At 41.0% G+C, this 22619-nt stretch overlaps 1 protein-coding gene across 2 annotated transcripts in view; it reads left to right on the top strand.

The window, feature by feature from the left end:
• Nucleotides 1-22619, top strand: part of RAB31 (RAB31, member RAS oncogene family) — a 57771-nt gene that overhangs the window by 12192 nt on the left and 22960 nt on the right. For both annotated transcript variants that reach the window (XM_042869798.1, XM_042869799.1), the window contains exons 2-3: nt 13357-13436; nt 16436-16517. In XM_042869798.1, the coding sequence (XP_042725732.1) occupies nt 13357-13436; nt 16436-16517 (162 nt within the window). The remainder of the gene's footprint in view (nt 1-13356; nt 13437-16435; nt 16518-22619) is intronic.

Below are 22619 nucleotides of genomic sequence, written 5' to 3'. Positions count from 1 at the left end.
GTTGTTTTCATCAGACTGGGATTTCTGGACAATCTGTAATACAAAACTGTAAATGTTTGGATTGAATTATTGACTCCAGACTGACTGGAGGACTTGACAATACCTCTATAGGGATAAAGTATATCTGTTTTTTCTTTATTATTTAGTAAGATATACTAACAAGTCTGTATTTTGAGATTCTGGCTTTAGATTTGTCAACAGGAGAGGTGGTGTCTTGGGCTTGTGAGAAACAGCAATTCAGGTCAGAGACTATCTCCTTGTCATACGATTGTTTGGAAAGCTTCAGCTGCTGCAAATATATGCAGGGAAGGTTCACTTAAGAAAAAAACTTGTTTTGGGAAGAATAACACAGAATTATTTCTCTTTTCTTGCTGCCAAACTATACTCGAAAACATTTGTCAGGATGCTGTTGCCTAATGTGTTTACTGAATTATGTAAGACTCAGGTTATTTATGTCTTTTACTCTAAAAATTGAATTTAGTTTCTCTCATCATTGCATTGCACAATGGTGATGAATGATATTTGACCAGATTACGCTGCTATGTGTACATGTGGCCTGTAGAGATAACAGCCTGCAATCACTACTTGTTATCATTGAAAATGGGAGGTATGTTGACTTGTATACCTATCCCTTTTTTCAAGTTGAAGGCTAGTTATCTTAAGCAGTTGTTACTCACAAACATGTTTTTACTGTATTTTAATAGGAATTTCTATGTGAAGAGCAGTATATCAAATATGTATTTGGGGAGTAAGTTGGAAAAGGATGTTGTGTGAATGTTAAAGGTGTCCCAAGTTTGTCCAGAAAATAATCTGGGTTGCCAGACATCACTCTCAGTCAAATACACAGGCATTAAAACAGGATTTAGGTATTTTTTCTTTGTTTTGCTTTAGCTTCATTTAGCTTGTCCCTGATGCATTCTCACACGCTCAAGAGATCATCTAGGCTTGCACTTGGCTCCTTCATAGCTGGGAGAGGTGTTGAATAGTGATCACAACCCATCTGTAGCACCACCAGAAGAAGATTCCAGTGGTCTGTTTTCACTTCCTCACCTGAAAAATGAAGTGACAAAAATGGACATGATCCTATTTGACTATCTGTGGTGCTGCTGAGCAGGGAAGTCAGCAAGAGGGCAACAGGAAGAGGTTGATATGGTAAACTGGGGTGGTAGAGTGAAGAGGTGGAACAGTGTGTCAGAGTATCAGATAATACATTTTCTTGCTGCTTTCAGGACCTCTGTTTGGGTAAATTTATCTGCTTTTCTCTGTTATGCTTTGGTCAGGAGGATCCTATGATTTGGAGATGAGTAGAGGGTAAATAAAGAAAAAGCATGAATCCTTGGATGATAGGTGCTCTATACATTCCCACAGCTATACAGATCTCCTGAAAATGAGCAGGTAACAATCCCTCAGATTGATATTTTGTTCAGCAACTGTATTTACTTTTTTTTTTTTTTTTTAATGCAGCAATTTATTTCTGGGGTATGGAGAACCCTTTCCAGCTGTCCTTGCTGTGTTCACACCACGAACTGCTGTGCAGTGGTTCCTTGGTGACAGCAGCAATGAGAGATGCCTATGTTTCTGAGGGAAGGTGCTCAGTTGCTCTTCTTTCCGTCTGTCTGTCCCACCTGTATAGTTCTTGCAACTCTACCATGTCATCTTTCTCCCTCCCTACCCAGACTCTTGTTTCCCACCTCACTTGAGCATTTAAGCCAGTGTTCCTTTCTGCTTTCTTCCTGTTCTATTACGGCCATGTTGTCTCATTTCCTCCTCCCTTAGTAACAGGAGTCACCAGATGGTGCTATTTCCCATACAAATGCCCTCCTTTGCCTTGCAGTGCCCTCCAGCCTTTGGAGAAGGTTTTTACAGCCTTAGTTTTGTGGTGCAGCTTCCTTCATGGGCAGCAGTGTTAAGGGGTTTTGCTCTTTGCCATAGGCTCTGTCTTGAGACAGTCCCTTTAAGCAGAGGTGTTCCCTGTGACTTCATCAGCCAGTGGCTTGTTTGACCTGGAGGTCCCCAAAAGATGGGACTGCTTCTGCATAGCTTGTGACCGTGCTGCTCTGCTCCAAAGCTGCTTTGCTGTAATGAAAGCATGAGCAAGTCTCAATTAAGATTTCCTTTGCACTACTGGGTTCCTACCTCGTCCCCTTGCATCTGGGGAAGGTTATTTCTTTGTAATTTGCAGATTCCTTGGTATGTACTGTAACTGCAAAGTGACTGCTTCTTGAAAGCTGCTCCTCGTGTTTCATCCTCACGTCATTCATCTGCATTGATACCACCTTACTTCTAACAGTTGCTTTTTATTTTTATTTTTTTTAGTGGTCACAATTTTACTTGAAACTGTAGAGGATGTTCAAAACAAGGAATCTTAAGGAACTAGCCAGAATCCCCAAAAGCCACAATTTTAGATGAAGGAATGCAAATAAACACCAAGTTCCTGTCTTTCTTTTCACCAGGCTGAGCACTTCTTCCTCTGCAGTGCTCCCTTGCCATGCTGGCAAGGGCAAAAGGAACTGAATGATTGAGATTCTGCTCTTTGATTTTAATTTAATATCCTCTGTTTCTCTTGATGGTTCAGCTACCGTGCTGAATTTGTTAACATGTGAGGGGAAGGGGATGTTTAAGAGAAGATGCAGAGAACCAGATGGAAGTTTGTGGCAAAGCAGTTTCTAAATGATGTTAATAATGACTGAATGCTATTATCTCTGCTGTCCACCCTCATGCTAGCATGGCAGTGTGGTTAGCTTACGCTGCAGTATGAGCATTGATGAGACATACATATTTAAATTAAGAGCATGGATTTGAGTTTTTATGTCTGAAATAGATGAGCTTTAAAAATTGTGTTCCCATGCTTTAAATTTTTAGGCTGACTGCAGTGTTAATCTTTGTTGTTTTTTAATATATTCTGCAGTGTTTTGTCTACAGAGTCCAGCTGAAGAGGGAAGAGCTAAGACAGTTCTGATACTGACTCACAGGCCATATTTTCTTTGTTATTTGTGTTTCTGCTTTGCATCATGGTTTTATTTGTTTTTACTATATTGGAGTTATTTTAAAAAATAGTTTTGAAGGGAGCAACCTTGTTTTCCCTTTCCTCCTACCACCCTCTTTATAAATCAAGATAGCTTTATGACTCCATGCCAATTTTAGGGTAAGGGAGAAGAGAAAGAGTTGATAGGTCACTGAAGAGCAGTCAAGTTTGTAAGCTCTGAGTGAGCACAGCAGTCATGCGTGCCACTTTGTGTTTTCCTGGACTATGAGTGACTGATATGGTGGACTATGAGTGACTGGACTATTCAAGTGACTGATAGTCCTCACACCCACTGCTACTGCAGTGTTAAACAAGGATTTGTTCCTTACTGCTGCTTTAGTACCAGTTCAATCACTGGCCTATGTATGAAGGACTGATAACTCTCCTTCTGACTGGGTTGTCTTTTCAGCAGTCTTGTCTTCTTTCAAAGTGATAATGTATCATCTCTTGAGTCCCCACATCTGGATCCTTTGTTAGGACAGCAGAATAATAATCTTGTAAACTCTTTAGAAGATAATTTGGTTTTGGTTTCATAAAATATTTCACATGTAAAGATGTGAATCACTCTTGAAGAGTGAATTTTTGTTAATGTTAGCTCCTCTACAGATACTAGCTGCTCTCTCATCTCTGGCCAAGCGCATCCCTTTGAAAGGATGACAGAATGTTCTTGGCTTTTGTACTTTCTGGTTTGGCGAGACCACAGTATGTATAGGAGGCTCTGACAGAAGTAGATAGATGGAGAGATCTTAATATTGCAGTTCAGTTTTGGGGGAGTGTAGGAAATGCATTTTTGCCTATGCGAGAGGAAAGGATGCCACAAAATACTCAAGTTGTATTTGAAACTTGGACTTTAGAGTCTTCTGTCTCTAGAAGATTAATGAGCTTAGGACCTGGTGGGAGAAAGGGAGAGAACCTGTCACAGAGAGCATATGAAAAGCTTTCAGAGAAAGTCTGCAAAATGGCAGAACAAATAGAACTGTGTTCACTGGCTCCAAGTAAAGCAGATAGCAGAGGAGCAGTACATGCCCAACTTTCCTACCACAGTAGGATGTGTGCAGGATGCATGTGGAAGGAAACCACATGCTGAATAATCACATTAGTATGTCAGGCCAGAATCTGGCAGCAGGCGTATGAGGGCTGAATGGGAGCGGGAGAGGTGGCTGTAGAGACATCTAGCTCCAAGGAGAGGCAGAGTTGGCAGTCCCTGTATGCATTTTGCTACTCAGTGTGACCAAGTGAAAACAGATAGAGAAGGGATTAGATAATGCTATCTTATCTGTGAGTGTACGATGCACTAAGGCTTGGCTGGCAGATATTTTTTTTCTTTTTTAAAATGGTAATTAGGGTTATTCAGGTAGTACTGAGAATACTTACCCCAAACACACTGTCCAGAGGTTCCTTACTACTGTAGGATCTAAGTGCTTTGCAGCTCTCACTGATTTAAATCCTCATAATGCTGTTACGAGGTAAAATCAACTAACTCCTGTTTTCATCTAAGAGCCAGTGAGTTGTAACCTGTAGAGCCAAAAATTCCTGTGCCAAACGTAGTCCTTGCAAACCTGGGAGGAGGAATTGTGCTGTAATACGACAAGGCTGGACTGACGGGGATAGAAAAACATCTCTGCAAGCAGGCAGTATGCTCCCTATCTGTAGAGGGAATTGCAATTAGTCTAATTCTAATGCATACCAGAGGAAAACACCTTATTCTGCAGCTATTTCATGCTCCACAACACTTGTGTTAGCCTGAAATTATGCTAGTGATTAGAAATGTGGTGTGTTTGGGGGGAGGGGGGGGGGGGTTGCCGTGGGAGAATTGACACAAAACATCTTAACTGGGTGGGGGAATAGTATATCCATTTACTTAAAAGTATTGTATTGTATTATGTATATATGTGTATTACAACTGTAGAGAAGAATAGAAACATGGACGGGAACGTTCTTGAACAGCTCACATCGAGAGGACCAGAAGAGCTGTGATGAAAAGAAGGCCAAAAGAGCTGTACCTGAAGAAGTGATAAGCTGTGGAGTCACCCTGCCCTTGCAAACACAGTTGCGTCAAGATGAATGCGTTTGTTCTGGGATTCTGAGGAGCTCTGGTTGTAGTGGCCCAGGGAGGTGGTGGAATCACCATTCTTGGAGGCATTAAGAAGCATGAGAGAGGCATACAGCACTGAGGGACATGGTTAGTGGGAGTAATGGTGGGCTGATGGTTGGACTAGATGTTCTTAGTGGTCTTTTCTGAACTTAATGGTTCTGTGTTTCTGCTCCAGTGTACAGGAGTGGTGTTCCTGTTCATTTGGGAATAGCTTTTATTTGGAAAACTGCACAATAGCTTGTTAATAGTCCTGGAGGCAAACTCCCAGTTCTTCTACTTGGGATTTGTTTTGTGATCAAATGTCCCACAAACTGTTGCAGCAAGTCCAGCATGTCCCTTGTGGCTGAAGACTGTGCCTGATGTTGCTTGGAGCTCTTGTTGCAGTGGTACATTGCCAGGCTTCTGTAAGCTCTTTAGAATTCCAGAGGTAATGAATAAAGGCAATTCAAGATGGTGGTGAATGGACCACTTGGCAGAGGGCCTGTCTGGGAGGGGCTGCAGAGCAGAAAAGCTGGCTACTTTGGGTAGCAGGCTGCCTATGGCCCAGTGCTGCAGTTCTGAAAGGTATCTGCTAGCAAACCAGGAGAAAAAAAGACCTGCTCTGAGAATCAGGTTGCTCATCATGGAAACAATCTATTTCTTACAATACAGAACTGTACAGAGAACTGGAATTTACAAAAGTTATATGTTCTGAATGAGAAGCATGCAATATCCAACCTAAATCTTCCCTCCCTCAACTTAAAACCATTTCCACTTGTCCTGCTGTTATCTGCCCTTCAAAGAGTTGATTGCCCTCCTGTTTGTAGGCTCCCTTTAGGTACTGAAAGGCTGCAATGAGGTCACCCTGCAACCTTCTTTTCTCCAGGCTGAACAAGCCCAGCTCCCTCACCCTTTGTCCCTCAGTCTTTGTAGAGGAGGTGCTCCAGTCCCCTGATCATCTTTGTTGCTCTCCTCTGGACCCTCTCCGACAGCTCCCTTCTTTCTTGTACTGGGGGCTCCAGATCTGGACACAGTACTCCAGATGGGGCCTCACAAGAGCAGAGTAGAGGGGGACAGTCATCTCCCTGCTGGCCACCCCATCCCTGGAGGAGTTCAAGGCCAGGTTGGATGGGGCCCTGGGCATTCTGGTCTAGTATTAAATGGGGAGGTTGGTGGCTCTCCATGTGGCAGGGGGGCTGAAGATTCATAATCCTTGAGGTCCCTTCCAACCCTGGCCATTCTGTGATTCTGGCAGCAGAGGCAAAGCTTCAGAGCACCTCAGCCTGCTTTGCCCTGGTTCAGCCTACAGTCATAGGCAGTATTATGTTTCTGAAGCAGCTGGGAGCCCATGTGTCAGCCTGAGGCCTGTGCTTGCATTTTCCTTTTTGTGCTTATGGGTTTGTTCGCTTGATGCATCTTGCAGATGGAAAAACTGAATCCAGCAAGAAGCTTTGTGTACTTCTTCATAGAGGCCACCCTTCTGCAGGTGCCTGGGTCTTTACTGGGACGAGCCCAACATCTGGCAGGTTCATTCAGTCCGAGGGTGTTTCTGGACTTGGGGCCTGTGAAAGGTATTATTTCTTCTTATAGGAGTGTCTTCAGAAATGTGATACCCAAATTCAGGGAAAGACAAGGGATGTGTTTAAGGTGAGCAGAAGTTTATTGGGTAGGATGATTCATGGATTCATGGAAACAGTGATCAGAAATTGCTTGTGCATAACTCTTCCTTGTATGTTCATACAGTTGATAAAAATCCAGAACTGGTTTCAGATGCTCCTCAAGCTGCTTGCCACAGCCCTCAAGAGCAGCTGTAACTGGATTAGTAAGACATGGAAAATATTGCAATGCTGCCTGCATCTGATCTTTTAAGTAATGATTGAAATGCTAGTGGCAGGCATACAAGGGTAAAGCAGGCTGCAAACTGAAGTGGTTTCTATCAATTTTTACCTTGCGTTGGAACTTAAAAGACAGCAACATTCCTGTACTTGGCTTTACTCAAACCATTTGACTAAGAGCTGGCATCTGTGCCGGCAGCAGAAATGTGGGCTGGGTATCTCATGCCAGGTCTTCCACAAGGAGCGATGTTCCTCTGAGATACCAGGCTTGACTAGAGCTGAGCACGCATTTCTGCTTTTGCCCAGCACTGTTTGGGAGTGCGGGCCTAGCTATCTGTTTGATGATAGCTAATAAAATGCCAGCCACCTAGCAGCACTGTGATGTGATTATGCTGCTGTGAATTTTCAAATTCCATCAAAGTCCTGCTGTGGCTAATGGGAATGGGCCAGGGGGATTCAGCTGTAAATCAGAAACTAAATCATGGCCAATTCTGACAGTGGAAAGAATGGCTATTTTAACGTGCAGTGGCTAAACTGCCAAGTCTGAACCAGCTGTGCTGTACAGAGCTACTAGAATGAAAAGCCTCTCTGCATGTTTTTTTTTTCTTTCCCTAAAGCTGAAACCTCATCTTTCTACCTCAGATTTGCCTGACTAGTTGCAGAGATTTTGAGTGCCTTCTTTTACATTAAAAATAATAATGTATTGATAATAAAGGGCAGTTTTCTCCCTTTTGGCAACTTCATACCAGCTCAAATATTCTCATCTGTACATCTTAATTGCTTCAGCAATGGGAGTTCTGCCCTCAGCAAAGCAAAAAGAGCTCTCCTTCCTATCTTTGATGGTGCTGGCAGGCGTCAGGTCAGTGTAACAAAACTTGGGAAATCTTGAGCATAAACCAGCTCCTCTGTTATTTTCCAGTTAGTAATAAACCAGCCAAGAAATTTGTCCATTGGCATGACTATATGACTGGGAGCCAGGAATTGTTCCTTACTTCAATAGCAAGGAACAGCCAGCTTCCTCTCTGAGCAAATCCTCTTCTATGAGAGCAGCTCAGCTCTTTGGCTGTACCCTTGTTCTGTATGTTGACCTAGCCTTTATTTCTTTTTTTCCTGTCTCTCTGTATCTGTAAGTTAACACAGGGCAGCATTATCTCACCAGGAGGTATGCTGACAAGATGCTTGGTGGCTGTATTTAAGTGTGGCTGTTGCATGCACCTGGAAGTTAGGGGTTGGAGGGGACCTCTGGAGATCATCCAGTACAATTGCTCCAGTTAATTAAGGCTACATCTCAGTGAACCTTAGTTATTACAAAAACAAAAACACATTTAGAGGAACAGACATTTTTTATCTGTTATAACATATACAAATTGAAATACCGTAGATTAAATCCTGCATTTAACTGAGTTGATGGGAAATCTCCTATCCTTCCACTGGAATCATGTGTTTCATCTGCATTTTGTAAAGATCAGTTGTTCTTTACTTCTCAGTGCAGATTTTTGTGGCACCCGTCACCAGGGTATCTGAACCCTCTCTTTAAAGCTGAAATGGGAAGTTAGTCATGAGATCTGAAATAATTACAAGCCAGATGTTCTGTTCTTTTTTTTTTCTGGAGAGGGCAGAAGGCAGTTTCTTCAGTATGTTTGTTTTTGGCACGTTGTTTCCTTATGTGAAATACCATTTAGTATTTTTTGCATTTCCAAAGTCATAAAAGAATTTTTAAATGGTTAATTTAACTTTACATATATTAAAAAGCCATGTGTGTTAAGATAGCATAGAAGGATTCTGCATCATCAAGAGTAAAATAGCTGTTGCAGCAGTGTGCATAATTATGGGGCTGCAGTTTAGTCATCAGTCATAAAATATGTGGATTTCTTGTGAATCCAATACTTATTCCATTTCAGATGTAGAAAGAATTTACATGAAGAATTTAGTTTGCTCAGCACAGCACGGTTTGACCCATCTGAATCTATTAAAAGCTGTTATGTGTCATGCTGAAGAATAAGGTCCTAATTGAGGATATGTTTACAGAGTCCTGTAGCTCTGTGCCATTTGGAAAAGTGCTTGGAGAACTGAGTCCTACCGTGGTGTGAAGGTATAAATGAGACATCCAGATTTAAATTAAAGAGCTGATTTTTTTTTTTTTTTCTTGCTAGGATGCACACACCTGGAACAGTGAACAGAGGATTATACCAACTGCCTATTTGTAATGGGAAAACAGTTTTCTTTTTTAATGTATTACTCATATTAAACTTTGTGTTGTTTTTTTTTTTTTCTTAATCTTCCTCCTTTGGCTGACCCACAGCGGCACAGAAATGAGCATCTCAGTTGTTTGCCTGCAAATGAGTTATCAGCTTGTTGTAATTCTGCTGGCTTGAAATGCAGCTTTCTCTCCTTTATAGAGATGGGAGCTGAGAGGGTTCTTTGTGAGCAGAGGTGTGGGTGGGATCTGCTCTGTGTTCTTAAATCCTCATATCTGAATCTGTGGGTGAAGGGTTTTACAGGAGGAGAGCATGCATTTTTGTGCTTAAGGCACAAAAAAATAAAAACTTGATTATGCGTGCATTAGTTTCTTATGTTTATCAGAAACATCTGATACTGCTTGAGATAATAGACTCATAGAGTGGTGTGGGTTGGAAGGGACCTTTAGGATCACCTAATTCTAACCCCCACTACTATAGGCAGGGACACCTCCCTCTAGACCAGGTTGCTCAAAGCTCCATCCAACCTTGCCTTGAATGCTTCCAGGGAGGCATTTACAGCCTCTCTGGGCAACCTGTTCCAGTGTCTCACCACCCTTAAAGTAAAGAATTTCTTTCTAATATCTAGTCTAAATCTACCCTCTTCCAGTTTAAAGCCTTTTCCCCTCATCCTGTTGCTACGTGACCTTATAAAAAGTCTTCCTGTAGTTTTCCTGTAGACTTTCCCTTCTTTTCTCCAGGCTGAAGAGCCCCAGCTCTCACAGCCTGTCCTCAGAGGGAAAGTGCTTTGACCCTCTGTTCATCTTCATGGTCCTCCTCTGGACCCGCTCCAACAGCTCCATGTCTTTCTTTGTTGAGTGCCCCAGATCTGGATGCAGTACTCCAGGTGGTGGTCTCACAAGAGCAGAGTAGAGGGACAGAATCACCTCCCTCAACCTGCTGGTCACACTTCTGTTGATGCAATCCAGGGTATGATTGGCCTTCTGGGCTGCAAGCACGCATTGCCAGTTGATGTTGAGTCTTTCATCAGCTAACACTTCCAAATTCTTCTCCTCAGGGCTGCTCTCAAGCCGTTCTCCGTATCAGTTTTGCATCCTGGGGGAGATTCTGAAGTTATGGCTGCTTCTGGTGAACCAATAGCAGTTCGCCTACTGTGGGTTGTGTTCCAACTCCTTTCTTTTCTTCCAACCCCTTTTCCTTATCTCAGTGTAGTTTATAACTGAAAATTTGTAAATGTAAAAAATGTGTGTGCCAACTGTGTGTGCCAACCTTGTTCACTGCAAATGCATGAAGAATACCCTGATTCAAAGTAATTATTCTAGACATATTCCATGCTTGCTATTCCTTCCATGGAGTGGTATGCTCTTGATCATGATCTGCACGTTATACAGTGGTGAAATCCTTGGATTTCACATGGGTAAGGATTCTTTGGAAGAATTACAGATCTGTTCTTTAAAGTGCAACATAACTCTTAAGGATATATTTTCAGTTTCTTAACTTATCAAGTTAGATCACTAACTTGAGTTGAGATTAGTTATCACTTAGAAGCTTATCAAATCCACTGGGTTCATTGCTGCTGTTACGTCTCCCACAGGTCACGTTTTTCTTCCTTGTGCATTTGGTGTTATGTACCAACATGGAGGAAAACAGAAGAATTGGACTAAAGGTTGTAAAAGGCTGGTGAAAAGGAGAACTCTGAAAACTGAAAAAAGTCGACCTCAAGCATGAGTGTTATCAAGACAAGTGGCTTGACAAGTCTGCTGTAACCTTTTGAAGAAAAAGGAACAGGAACGAAGGATGATTCCTTACTCGGTTTTTAGATAAATGGATAAATGTAGGGAAAGACCATGTAGCAAAGGATAGCAGGCAGCAGAAGGAATGCTTTGCATGGCTTTAGTGAGGAAGTTTAATTGAACACGTTGGAAGTGAATGTCTTTTCTAATTCTTTGAAGCATCCATGATTTCTTTCATTTCTGTAAGATTTATCTGAAAGGCTGTTGCCTCTTTTCAGTAAAAGGTAAGGACTGATTAACTGTAGAAGATTACTGTTAAGTTTTCAAGTTCTATGGTGTCCATACACCACGGTTTGCTTTGCTTTGAGGCAGGTGGATGTTTTGCTTGACAGCTCTGGGCGCAGTAATGTGGACTGAAAATTTTCTAACTTAGCTTTCCAATACAGTGATAGAATGGTGCTCATAGACTGATCATTTTTCTGTTTCATTTTCTTCCCCTCTGTGCTTTGATGGCATAGTTGGCCTTTGAGATCTTTGAAACAATGAAGCAGGGATTGGGAGGCTCATTTCAGCTGAACGCCTTCATGCCATAAATTGGCTGCTCCTGAACAGCTTACAATGTGCTGCAGGTTCATTGGCTTCACTGGACTTATACCAAGAGTAAATGTTACCCTCTCTGTAGTCAAAACAACCACAGCAGCAAAGTGTAAGGGTGCCCTTAAAGTATTTGAGGGCTAATGGCGTGGCTGGCACATACTTAAGTTTAGCTGTGAGAGAAACTAAAACTTCTTTAGCTTAGATAACGTTTGAACTAAATGGTGGTATGAGTTATAAACCAAAAATTAAAGAGGTTGAGGCTTTCAGTAAGCTGAGCTGAGCTTTGATCCATGCTTGTGGATGTTGAGGAGCCCCCCGGAGACCAAGGGATCCTCTTGCTCAAGGGATGTAATTGCAGTTGCCCTTTTTAGTGACCCAATGAGGAAGCAGGAAAAAATTCAATGAAATCAAAGCACCGTTGGGTCACAGGAACCAATATCTGGTTTTGAATGCAGTGGAAAAAACTGTGTCCTTGCCAGAGGGAAACATAATTCCTCACATCCAGTAGGTGGTAGTTCTGGTTTTCTCCACAGCTTTTTAAATCCAAGGTAGTAATTACTCTATTCTCAGTTTCATCACACAGGATCATCTTTTTTTGTAAAGTGTTGTGCCACCCTGGCGTAGTGGTTATACCGAGATCTCAGCTGGAATTGATAATGAAAGCAAAATTTGGGAAAAGCAACAGGGTGTGTTGCTGCTATTGATCAAAGACTGCAGAGCTGGCTTTAAACACTTTTACTGGCTTTGATCTATCTTCTTCTATTGATTGAACACAGTAGATAAACAACTGTGCAGCATGAACATTTATTGTGGCTTTTAGGCTGACTAAGGACAGCCTTGAATATGAGAGTTGAAATGATGGCTTTCTGCTAAGTGTGGTACATAAAGACTATGCTTGCAGTGGCAATACAGTTTCATTTAAACATGGGGGAAGGAAATTAAATGCTGACACTCTTTTTATGTTTGAGAAGAATATTAAAAAAGATGCAAAATTGATTACAGGAAAGACCAAGGCTTTTTTCTTTTTAACTGTAATTACATGCGTAGCCCTGTCTCTTCTTGGCACTTTCTGAGAAATTTGTGTAAATTACTCAAATGTCTTTCAAAATGTGAATACAGGAGAGGTTCTGCAGTCAGTTCTAATGATGAGAATAGAAAGCTTTCCAGTGATTTCTTAGTGCCTTAGATTGGACCCTGGGCAGGCGTTGTTGATGTCTGGGAAAGGCTGGGATTGGTTTCTTGTCATTCCCTTAGTCTCTGAGGAGGTTCTTTGCATTTCTTGGGGGGAGATGGTGATTCAGCTATGTCTTTTCTTTTCTAACTGTGTTTATGTTCTTCTACCAAGGCTCCTTGGGAGAGCAGAGAGAAACTGAAAGATGCTGCTTTTGGGGGAAACTTGTTCATATCTTAAATACCTAAAATACTAATTCTGAGTAATGTCAAGCTTCATTCACTCCCTTTTCTCCCCTTCTTTTGCCTTTTTACCCCTTGTTTGGGAGAGGTTCTGCATTTGATTCCAGTATTGCACTGCTCTTATTTTTGCTTACTGATTGTGACAGGGCAGTAAGGGTTTTCCTTCCAATGGAAGCACTGGGCTGCATCACAGCATGGTGAGTAGGCTGTCTTGTTCCAAGGAGTGCTGCTTTATGCCAGTCTGCTAACACAGCTGGCACAGAGGGCCCTCTGGGCTCCTGCCTTCTCAGACACACCTGAAGCTTCTTCAAATTGGTTACTGTGTATGTTTGCTCTTCTTGCCATGAAACCTTCTGCAAAGCTAGCACTGCCTGTGTATGGAAAAGTTTGTGTTCACAAATTAATATTTGACTGATTTTTTCAAATGAAGTATATTATCTAGGGTCTCTTGAACTTGCTGTATGCTCTTCTTTATTTTCAGGATACTGGGGTTGGGAAATCAAGCATCGTTTGTCGATTTGTCCAGGACCACTTTGATCACAATATCAGTCCCACTATTGGGTGAGTAGTCTGCATATTATTTATATGTGTGTATGTGTGTGTGTGTATCTATTTCTATCTGTCTATATATAGATAGATAGACAGTAATTGTCCTCAATTGAACTCCTTTCTTTACTTTCAAGACTCTGAACACTGTATATATTTGTGTCTCCACTGTGTGTGTATACTTTTTTTTTTTTTTTTTTTTTGCTGCATGGCTGTATGCTCTCTGATGAAGGGGGCTGACAGAGCTGTGCCGTGTTTCTCATGGGATTGATGTCTCTTGATATCACTCTTTCTGGAGCTGCCCAGGACCACTCTGTATTTACCTGTATTGTGTATGGCTGTGGCTTCTTTTGCACAGAGTATGGTATTATGTATGTTACACACACACTCTTACATTTATATATATATATATATATATATATATTCGTGTAAAGGGGCTCATGTATATATGAGCTGACTGGATAACTGTAGTGCATGTATTGCTGTTTCATTTGTATGTACTGGAACAAGAAGTAAGTCTGTATAAGTAAATGTTAGTTCCTTCAGTTTTCACAGAAGATTTGAGGCCAAAGCCCTGATCTTTTTTGCGCTTGGGTAAACACAGGAATATTTCAGATTTTCATTAACATGAATAGAAAAAGGACCTTGTACTCGTTTTGCTGTAACTTTCTAGTAAGTCCTCAAAACCTAAATAATCCTAGGAATAGTTTATTACTGTCCTCAGTTTGCTTTGTTTTTCTTCACTCAGCTTAAGCTCATCTTAAATCTCTTACTCACCCAGTATCCTTTTCCTTCTTTTCTGTCAAGAGCTTCCAACATGAGATGATGCACTGATCATAGAGCTTTAGGATTAAGCTCACTTGAGTTCCCACTGGTCAGTAAGGTATCAAATCTGATCCTTGGAAATCAAATCTCATCCTTTAAAAAAAAAAAAAAAAAAAAAAAAAAAAAAAGCTGTGATGTGCATAATGACCAGGACAGCCCACAGCTGAGGGATAGCAGAAGAGTCATAGGAAACTGCTAATGTCCCTATGTTGTGTGTGCTGTCAGGCTGCACCTCAAGGTTGATGTGCATGTTCCCAGGTGAAGATGTGCTTTCACTTAGGGTTGGGATGTGTTACATTGCCCCTATTTTTGAGGAACAGGGGATAAAGCAATTTAAACAGAAGTATACTTAATTCACACCTGCTCTTCATAGAAACTGCCAAGATTCTGCATTTCAGACCATCAGAAACACTAGTCCTGTAGATGATTTTAATTCTGAAAATCTGTTCTTTCAACATCCTAGGGACAAATCTGCTGAGTCCAGCCTTATCGGGAGAACTTTGAAATTCTGCATCTTTTATAGGGAAAGTTAATATATAACATTCAGAAAGGAGTAACTTGGGTGAAAAGGCTTAGCTTGTTTGTGTGTTAGAGCTGTCTTAAATCTTCTGTGAAGGATTGGTCTTGTTTGTTCAGTGGTGTTTGGAGGGTAGGAAGATTTCTTCAAAATTTATGCCTTCGAATGCATGAAGGAGTCTCAGCTGAATGTTGCATGTTGAATTTCCAGGGCAATTCTGGACTTTTAAATATAATAAATACAGGAAAACAGGCAGAGAGGAGGGGAGCAAGGAAGCATGTAATGAATAACATTACCGGTTGAAGGAAACTTATTGACAGTGAAGGAATTGATGGGAGCTTGAGTAGTTCCTCACTTCATCATCAGTCTTTTTCCCCAAGTAGTTGTTGCTAAGTAAATATCTTCTGCTCAAATTGATTGAAAAATCCCTTTAATTTTCATAGTTGCGATAACAGGAAAAGTATTTTTCTAGTTGAGGATTAAAATGAGATTAAAAGACTAGCTTGCATACACTAGGTAGTACTCATCTGTGTAGGATGACTGTGGATAAGCTTTTTGTTATTTTCTCTGAATTAATCAGTTTGTTTTAAAGCATACAGTCCTTACAATCCATGATAGCTACTGAGGCTCTGAATTTCGTGTTTTTGAACTGTAAAATGTTGCTTAATACTTAGAGGAAAAAGGGTGATATCTGAAATTGCACATCCTGAAAATAACCAAAGTAAATGCTGCTGCTGTTGTTATTCTTGTTTTCCTTACTTAATATTTCTGTATGAAATGCAGCATTGTTAAATGCAAGGAATTTGCAGGTGGCTGTAGAGGCAAACTCCTGTATATCATTCTCAGAGATGTTTTGTTCAGTCCTATGTTGTTTGATGTACTTCAGTGCTTTTGTAATGACAGTGCATTGTATCTAATGCATCTTTATGAGCTGAGGAAAGATGTTTCCACAGCAGAAATTGCTCAGTCGAGTCTAGATAGGATGGGGGCAGAGGAATCTACTGGTTTGGCAGTCTCTTCTGGCCAGCTTTCAATTCAAATGCTGAAATATGGGAAAAGCATATTAAAAAAAAACCAACGTTAATCTTGTTTCCTAAAAGAAGAAAAATCACACTGAAACCATAGGCAAATCATATTTCCTACAAAAAAAAAAAAAGAAGCTTCAGAGATTTTTCCCTGAAGTGGGGGAAAGCTTTTTTGAATTTGTTACCATGTGCATTTCAGCAGGTGGCTTGTTTGTTCCCTAGTGCTTAAATCACCTGTGCACATGGCTAGCCTCCTAGATTTGACTGAAAATTTGTGTATTTCTTGCCTGATGTGATGCTGACTGCTGTTCTCAGGTCTGTATCACCAAGATGGAGACAGATGGCATCAGGGGTTGAGTGAAAATGGAAGGAGCATTTGTGTTCCTGTGCCAATGCACGTGAGCCCTCTGAATCTCAGGGGCATTCTGCTTTTTAAAAAATACAAATAAAGGTATTGTATACTTAATCTGGCAAAGGGAGCCTTTCACTTCTGTGGATGTTTTATGAAGGTTGTAGTGTTTTCCTGCATGCAGTCTAACAAAGCAGAACTGGCCGAAGTCGGTGGCTTTTTGTTGTCACTTATGTTACAAATTTCTATTGCTTTCTGCTCTTAGCTGTAAATGATATCTGGCTCCTCTTCTTTTCAGAGCATCCTTCATGACTAAAACTGTGCCTTGTGGGAATGAGCTTCATAAATTTCTGATCTGGGATACAGCTGGTCAGGAGCGGGTGAGTATTACTCTGCAGTGCATGTTTGTTATCCTGATCTCTTTAATGCATTTGTGCACTTTTATTTTTAATAAAAAGTTCCTCTTCAGAAGACTTTGCAAGTGTGTATCTGCTGAATCTTTGTAAGGCTCTGCAAAGCAGACAGTTGTCAATTGTTATTAAGTATGTTCTCATTTCACATCTGGGGAAAGTACAGAGGCAAACTCACTGTACATCAGACCTAAAAGGAAGCTGTGGATTTCAGCTCTGGTTTCATGATCAAGCTATGTGGATGTTGCCCATGTCCATGCTCTGATCATTTAAGGCAGCCTTGCTGTGGCTTAGACCATGCCTGAGAACTGGGCAATCCCTCTGTTGTATTCCCCAGCTCCTGTGTGGCAGCTTTCATGAATAATGGCAAGTGCTTGGCTGAGCTAGCACTGACTCCAAGGCTGTCCTTACTGGGGCGCTGAAGGTATGGGGCACTGAAGGTAGGCACAGATTGTGTCTGCTAATGGTTTTGAAGCTAGCACTGGCATCCTGAACCACATCGGATTTGCATCTTCATTGTTTGTGGGTTTGTTTTTTTTTTGTTTTTTTTTTTAATTTTGGTCAAGTGAATTGCTTAAATTAAATAGCTTTTCCTTTGGCTTTTCAAAAAAGCCGTGATTGAATTCTTGGGCAATCGATCACATTGATTGTATATATGGCTGTCTGGTCTTTTGTTTCTTTTAATAGGATTAATGGCAGTGGTATTTAATTAAAGGCTGGCTGTAGAATTCTCTTAATATATGGCCACATTTGACTTGAGAGATTTGAAAGAAATGGAAAAATATGTATTTTGAAAGATATTTGAAAACATGCTTTAAACTTTCTTATGAAATTACACGGTTTCTGTTCTTAGAAAAATGTAGCTGTGCTCATGGTAGGGTGAGGTAAAGGGAGATGCTTGTACAAACTGCAGTGTCAGTGTGCTGTATCATGCTGTGTTCTCCAAACCCGGCACTTGAATTGCAGACAATAAAGGTTCTTGCAACTAAATGCAGGAAATGTTTTTGTTTACAGTGTGTAGCATAACATGAAATGTGCCTGGTGAAATCTGTTGACTCTTAGCATTTTGGTATGTTATTTATGATGGGAACAGGGATCAATTAACAGCATCATCTGTTCCCTTGAACCTTATTTGTTCCATTTCTTTATGGCCTGGAATTGAACTATGTATTGCAAGAGTGTGCGTTCAGGCTTTTTTCCCATGGTTTGTCTTTGCTTATTCTTTCTCTGTCTTCTCTCTGCTGCCCCACTTTTTTTTTTCTTTCTCTTTTTCTTTTTCTCCCTTGCAGTTCTTTGGCCCAGAAATATAGAATCATAGAATATCCTGACTTGGAAGGGATTCTCAAGATTCATTGAGTCCAATACTTGGCTCCCCATAGACTACCCAAAATTAAACCCTGTGTCTGAAGGCAGTATCCAATGGTCCTTGGACTCTATCAGCTCAGTGTCACAACCACTGCCCTGGGGTAGCCTGTTCCATGCCCACCACCTTCCGGCAAAAAATCTTTTCCTAACCTCCAACCTGACCCTTCCCTGACGCAGCTCCATGGCATTCACTTGGGTCCTGTCACTGTCACCAGTCTCTGCAGGACCCCACTAGTGACTGGCCACCTGCCTGATGTAACTCTGTTTACTGTAACTCTCTGAGTTCATCACATTATGTACTTTGTGTAAAACTTGGTTATTGAAATTTAGTTATAAAGTCTATATGAGAAAGACAGGGACTCTTAAATTACGTCAAAAATATTAGTTTTTTTAAGTAGATGAATGATAATAAGTAGTATTTATGAAACTAATTAATACATCATTTGAGTCAGGAAATCTGTGACTGATCTCTGACTCTTGGATATGAGATCTATCTTTCCTATCCAGTCCCTTATGTTTCCTCTCCTTTTTTTTTTTTTTTTTTTTTTGAACATCTGCTTTCCTTTTCTTTCTTCAATGATGAGCAGTGACAACCAGAAATATATTTAAATATATTGCAGATAAGTTATGTTGAGAGTTTTCATGCGTAATAATGAATAGTAACCTCTGTCTTTTTCATTTTCACAATGTATTCCCAAACCCTGTACTAGGGTTCTTGAAATCTGGGGTGATAAATGATGTTGGGTGTTGAGTGCTTGTTACTAAGGCAGTTGAGTTTCCCAATTTGTCCATGTTGTCCTGGGTAGTTGTTCTGGAACATCACCTTTTTACGAGTAAACACATAGTGCTTCTCAGTAGCTTATTGATTGTAATTTGAAACTCTCATTAGTTTGTCATCATCATTTTGGTCCTTCTGATCTGCTGTTCAGGAACACGTGTCACCTGCCGTATCAATTTATACCAAATGATCCTCTGAATAACAGCGTTGACCCAAGTTTCCAACCTACAACAGGCTGTCTTTCATAATGTGCTAATAAATGTATTCCAAGTGGTGTTTCTGCTTTGAGACCTGCTGTCCTTCCCTTGTTCTCTGTGGTTTTGTTGAGTGTGTATGTTCCAGCGATAAAGTCTGGGAGTTTCGTCAGTGCTCCTACTGATAACTCTGTTTAGAACTTCCTGCTCTTTGAACATTGCGTCCATTTGGCTTTGTTCTCCAAAGTGCAAGGCCAAGCATAGGACACACGCGTACTTGTTCTGGATGTGAGCACGCTGTACTTCCCCCAGATGTGCCAGCTGTTGCTGTGTCTGCATGCTGTGCACCTCCTGGCCACCCTCTTGCAGTTGGAAGAACCTGGAAATTCACGTGGTCATGCTGAGGAAGCGCAGACGAGAAAAAAGCAAGCTGGAAGTGCTCAGCACCCCCTTGAGGCATTAGATCAACTTTCAGATACCCATTTGTCACTTGTCCAGCCTTTAGAAGTGTTGGTCCCTATTGATTTTAAAAGCTCGTGGTAATACCTGGGTTTATTCAAGAAACTGAATATACAGACTGACCAGTCAAAGCTTGGTCATGAACAGCAGGTAACTTTTAATTGGTGTGGATATTAGGTATCTACTTTTATTTCTTTTGTGTCAAGACGCTTAGAATCATAGGCAGAGTCAAGAATTGCCATTTTATGGGAGATGTTGAGCAGATATCATTCCTGCACGATGATGTTAATACAGCAGAAAGTGGGAATCAAAAGAATTTGTGATAGTGTTGATGGGAACGAATGCTCAGCACTGTTCCTAGAGGAGAACTGGGGAGGGCACGTGGCTTTCCTGCAGCATTTTCTGTGGATAATAGGAATTGTAGTTGATAGAAAAAAAGGAGAGAGCTTTTGCTAATCCTGTTATCTTGTTTTTTTCTTTTCCTTTTCTTGGGTAAGCAGAGCCTTAAACAGTCGGCAGCCTAACAAAATCCCTCAGCCTGTCTGTGTCTAAGTGCTGGTCTCTGCAGACCTAGTTGAATGCTGTTGCTATGTTTTCAAATGAGCTCACTTACTCTGTTTGCAGACTGTCACCTACCCTCTGCCTTTCTGTTCTTCAGATGTCATTTTTTTTTTTCCCCATCTTTTCCCTATCAGATTTAAATTGTTGATGTGGACTTCAGGAATTAAATTCATGACAATTACATTATTGTTAGCAAAGACTTTCTTCCTTAAGAAGGAACTCTTCACAAGTTAGCTAATGATGTTTTTATTAGCATATATTTTAGTTCATGATGCCCTAAGTAGCTTCTAATTACAGTGCTTTGTCTGAATACTTTGGGTGGCTGCCAGCTTTCCATTTTGCTAGCTGAGGAATACTACAGCAAATAGTTAGGGAGCCTGAGGGCTGTGTTTCTAGGGCAGGAAAATTTCTCTCTGTCCTTTTCAGGTTTTCTGGGTCTGTTTTTGTTTCTGCTTTTTTTTTTTTTTTTTTAACTGCTCAGTTTCCAGGCACGGACTGGCAAACATATCTGTAGCAATTCATAACCCTCTCTTTTGTGAGTGACAGTAGTTGCTCTGGTGATTTGAAGGCAGTGTCACAAGGTAAGATATGTACGTGCTCCTTGATAGGAGAGCTGCTTTACCTCATTTTTCCTGTGCTGGAAATTAGACGTTGGAGTTAAATTGAGGTTGTGGATTTCTGCCCTTTAAAGAAAAGGGGAGGCAGGGTACCTTTCTGTTGGGACCACAAAATCGTGAGAAATTGATTCAGCTCTGACATCCTGCTGAATCCTAGGAGGTCTTCTTTCCAGAAACAAAACCCTGGAGCTCAGTGTGTTGCTGGAGCTGGCCATGCTGTGTGGGCATGATCTCAGATGGGGACAGGTCAGCAGTTGGTAGCACCATGTGCCTTCCCAACCCAACACCAACCTTCTGGATGTTTCCACTGAAACCAAACTATTCTGAGAGGAGATTACAGTATGTGTCAGTGGTTTCAGTTACTTCTGTAGCAAAGGCATCACCCACATTTTATTCTACAGCTTTATACTGAGATGGTACTCCACAGTGTGGAGATGATTATCCATCCCCTTGGTAAGCAACTGCCAGAGTGCTGCAAAGTTCAAAAGGTGATTTGGCAGTGCATGTGTGTAAGAGCACAAATGGCATTAGATTGAGTGAACAAATATATTAATTTTATCTTTTTTAGGATGAACATAAAGCAAGGTTAAGTTGGTGCACGCAGATGTATTTCTTAAGCTTCAACAATCTTGCATGTGTAGTCTGAGCACAAGCCATGGTTTTGGTGTGGTATCTTTGCATGTTGTGCTTAATGACTGTAAACTTCTGAAGAGCTCAGCACAGCTCATTTCTGTGATGTGCTGTGGTGTTTGTTTTTTTTTTTTTGCTTTCTTGAAATATCTTCCAAAAAATTATCCTAAAATGTTGGCATTTTTCCCTCCTCACTTTTGGAGTTCTTAGATATCTGAGAAAATGCTCCTTCTTTTACTAAATCTTCATCAATTTAACTAGCAAGAAGACCAGGAGCTCAGGGGCAGACGTATCTTATGTGACTTACTGAGCTTGCAGATCCTGAGATTTCTTGTATATCCTTACAGGGGTAGCATCTCACTGATGTATTTTTTTCCCTTTTTCTAGCCTTTGTGAAACGATGTGAGAAAACCTGTACGTTTTTAAGCTTTCTTCTCAGTCTTGAATCATGGCAGCAAAACCTACTCAAGGTTATAAAATGCCAAGTCATATCTGATAGTGGCATTCATGCATAACATTTTTCCAGTCACTCTTTGCCAGCTGAGAATGTCAGGAATTTTTTATCCCTCCCTTTGCTGCTGCTTGTGCAAGAAGCTTATGTTTCAGGATAATCTGTTTGACACTTATGGTTCATTGCCTTTGCTTCTCTCCATACCTGGGATTTTCTGTTTTTTGGCAGATACTGCCTTGAAGATGATTTAAAAAAAAAAAAAAAAAAAAAAAGGTATTTATAGGCATTTAATGCCTATAGATGTGTGCTGTTAATGGTGCACAGACTGCTGCAATGGGCATTGAGAGCAGCCAGGGAAATGGGGTCTTGACCACTCAGCTGCGTGTATATAATTGGAATCAAAGAGGAGCTTCTCAAAAATGGGAATGAAATCTAGTCAAATGATTGTAGCAGTTTTGTGCTGATACCTACCTGCAGATGCTGGGGAGGAGCATGTGGGAAATACAGTCTAAATTCAGCCCTTAATGTGAGGTGTGCAGTACCTGTAGAGCACTGGTTCTGCTTGTGCTGTATGTCCTTACCCTTATGGCTACACAGAAGGGCAAAACTGTAATCCTTTTACAGCAAGAGCAAGTGATGCTCTTTACAGACCAGCATGCAATCCAGAGGAGAGGCTGAGCATTTTCTGTTTTTGTCTTTTTTTTTATTTGTGGAGTTTGGAGGAGACAGCCTGGTGTGGCAGTGAGCCAGTGCTGGGATGTAGTGCTCCTGGATGATGCAAAGAGCTGCAGATGTGAATTATTGCTCTTTGGTGTTCCTGGCAGACTGAGTGAAGCCAAGCTGTCTTCAGCAGATTTGTCAGCCTTGTTATAAATAGGCAGGAACAGTAGTGTTTTTTTTTTTTTTAATTTTTTCCCCCTATATATACATTTGGCCTCTTTTTTTCTTTCTACACCAACATTACACAAGACATGGTTAAGAGACTTTCACTGCCAGAGCTTGGGTGTGATTTATGTT

Source organism: Lagopus leucura, unplaced genomic scaffold (assembly GCF_019238085.1).
Source record: "Lagopus leucura isolate 7727_CA_CO unplaced genomic scaffold, USGS_WTPT01 Super-Scaffold_100002, whole genome shotgun sequence".
NCBI lineage: Eukaryota > Metazoa > Chordata > Aves > Galliformes > Phasianidae > Lagopus > Lagopus leucura.
Note: the sequence above shows the minus strand (reverse complement) of the source record. Positions and strands in the feature narration are given on the sequence as shown.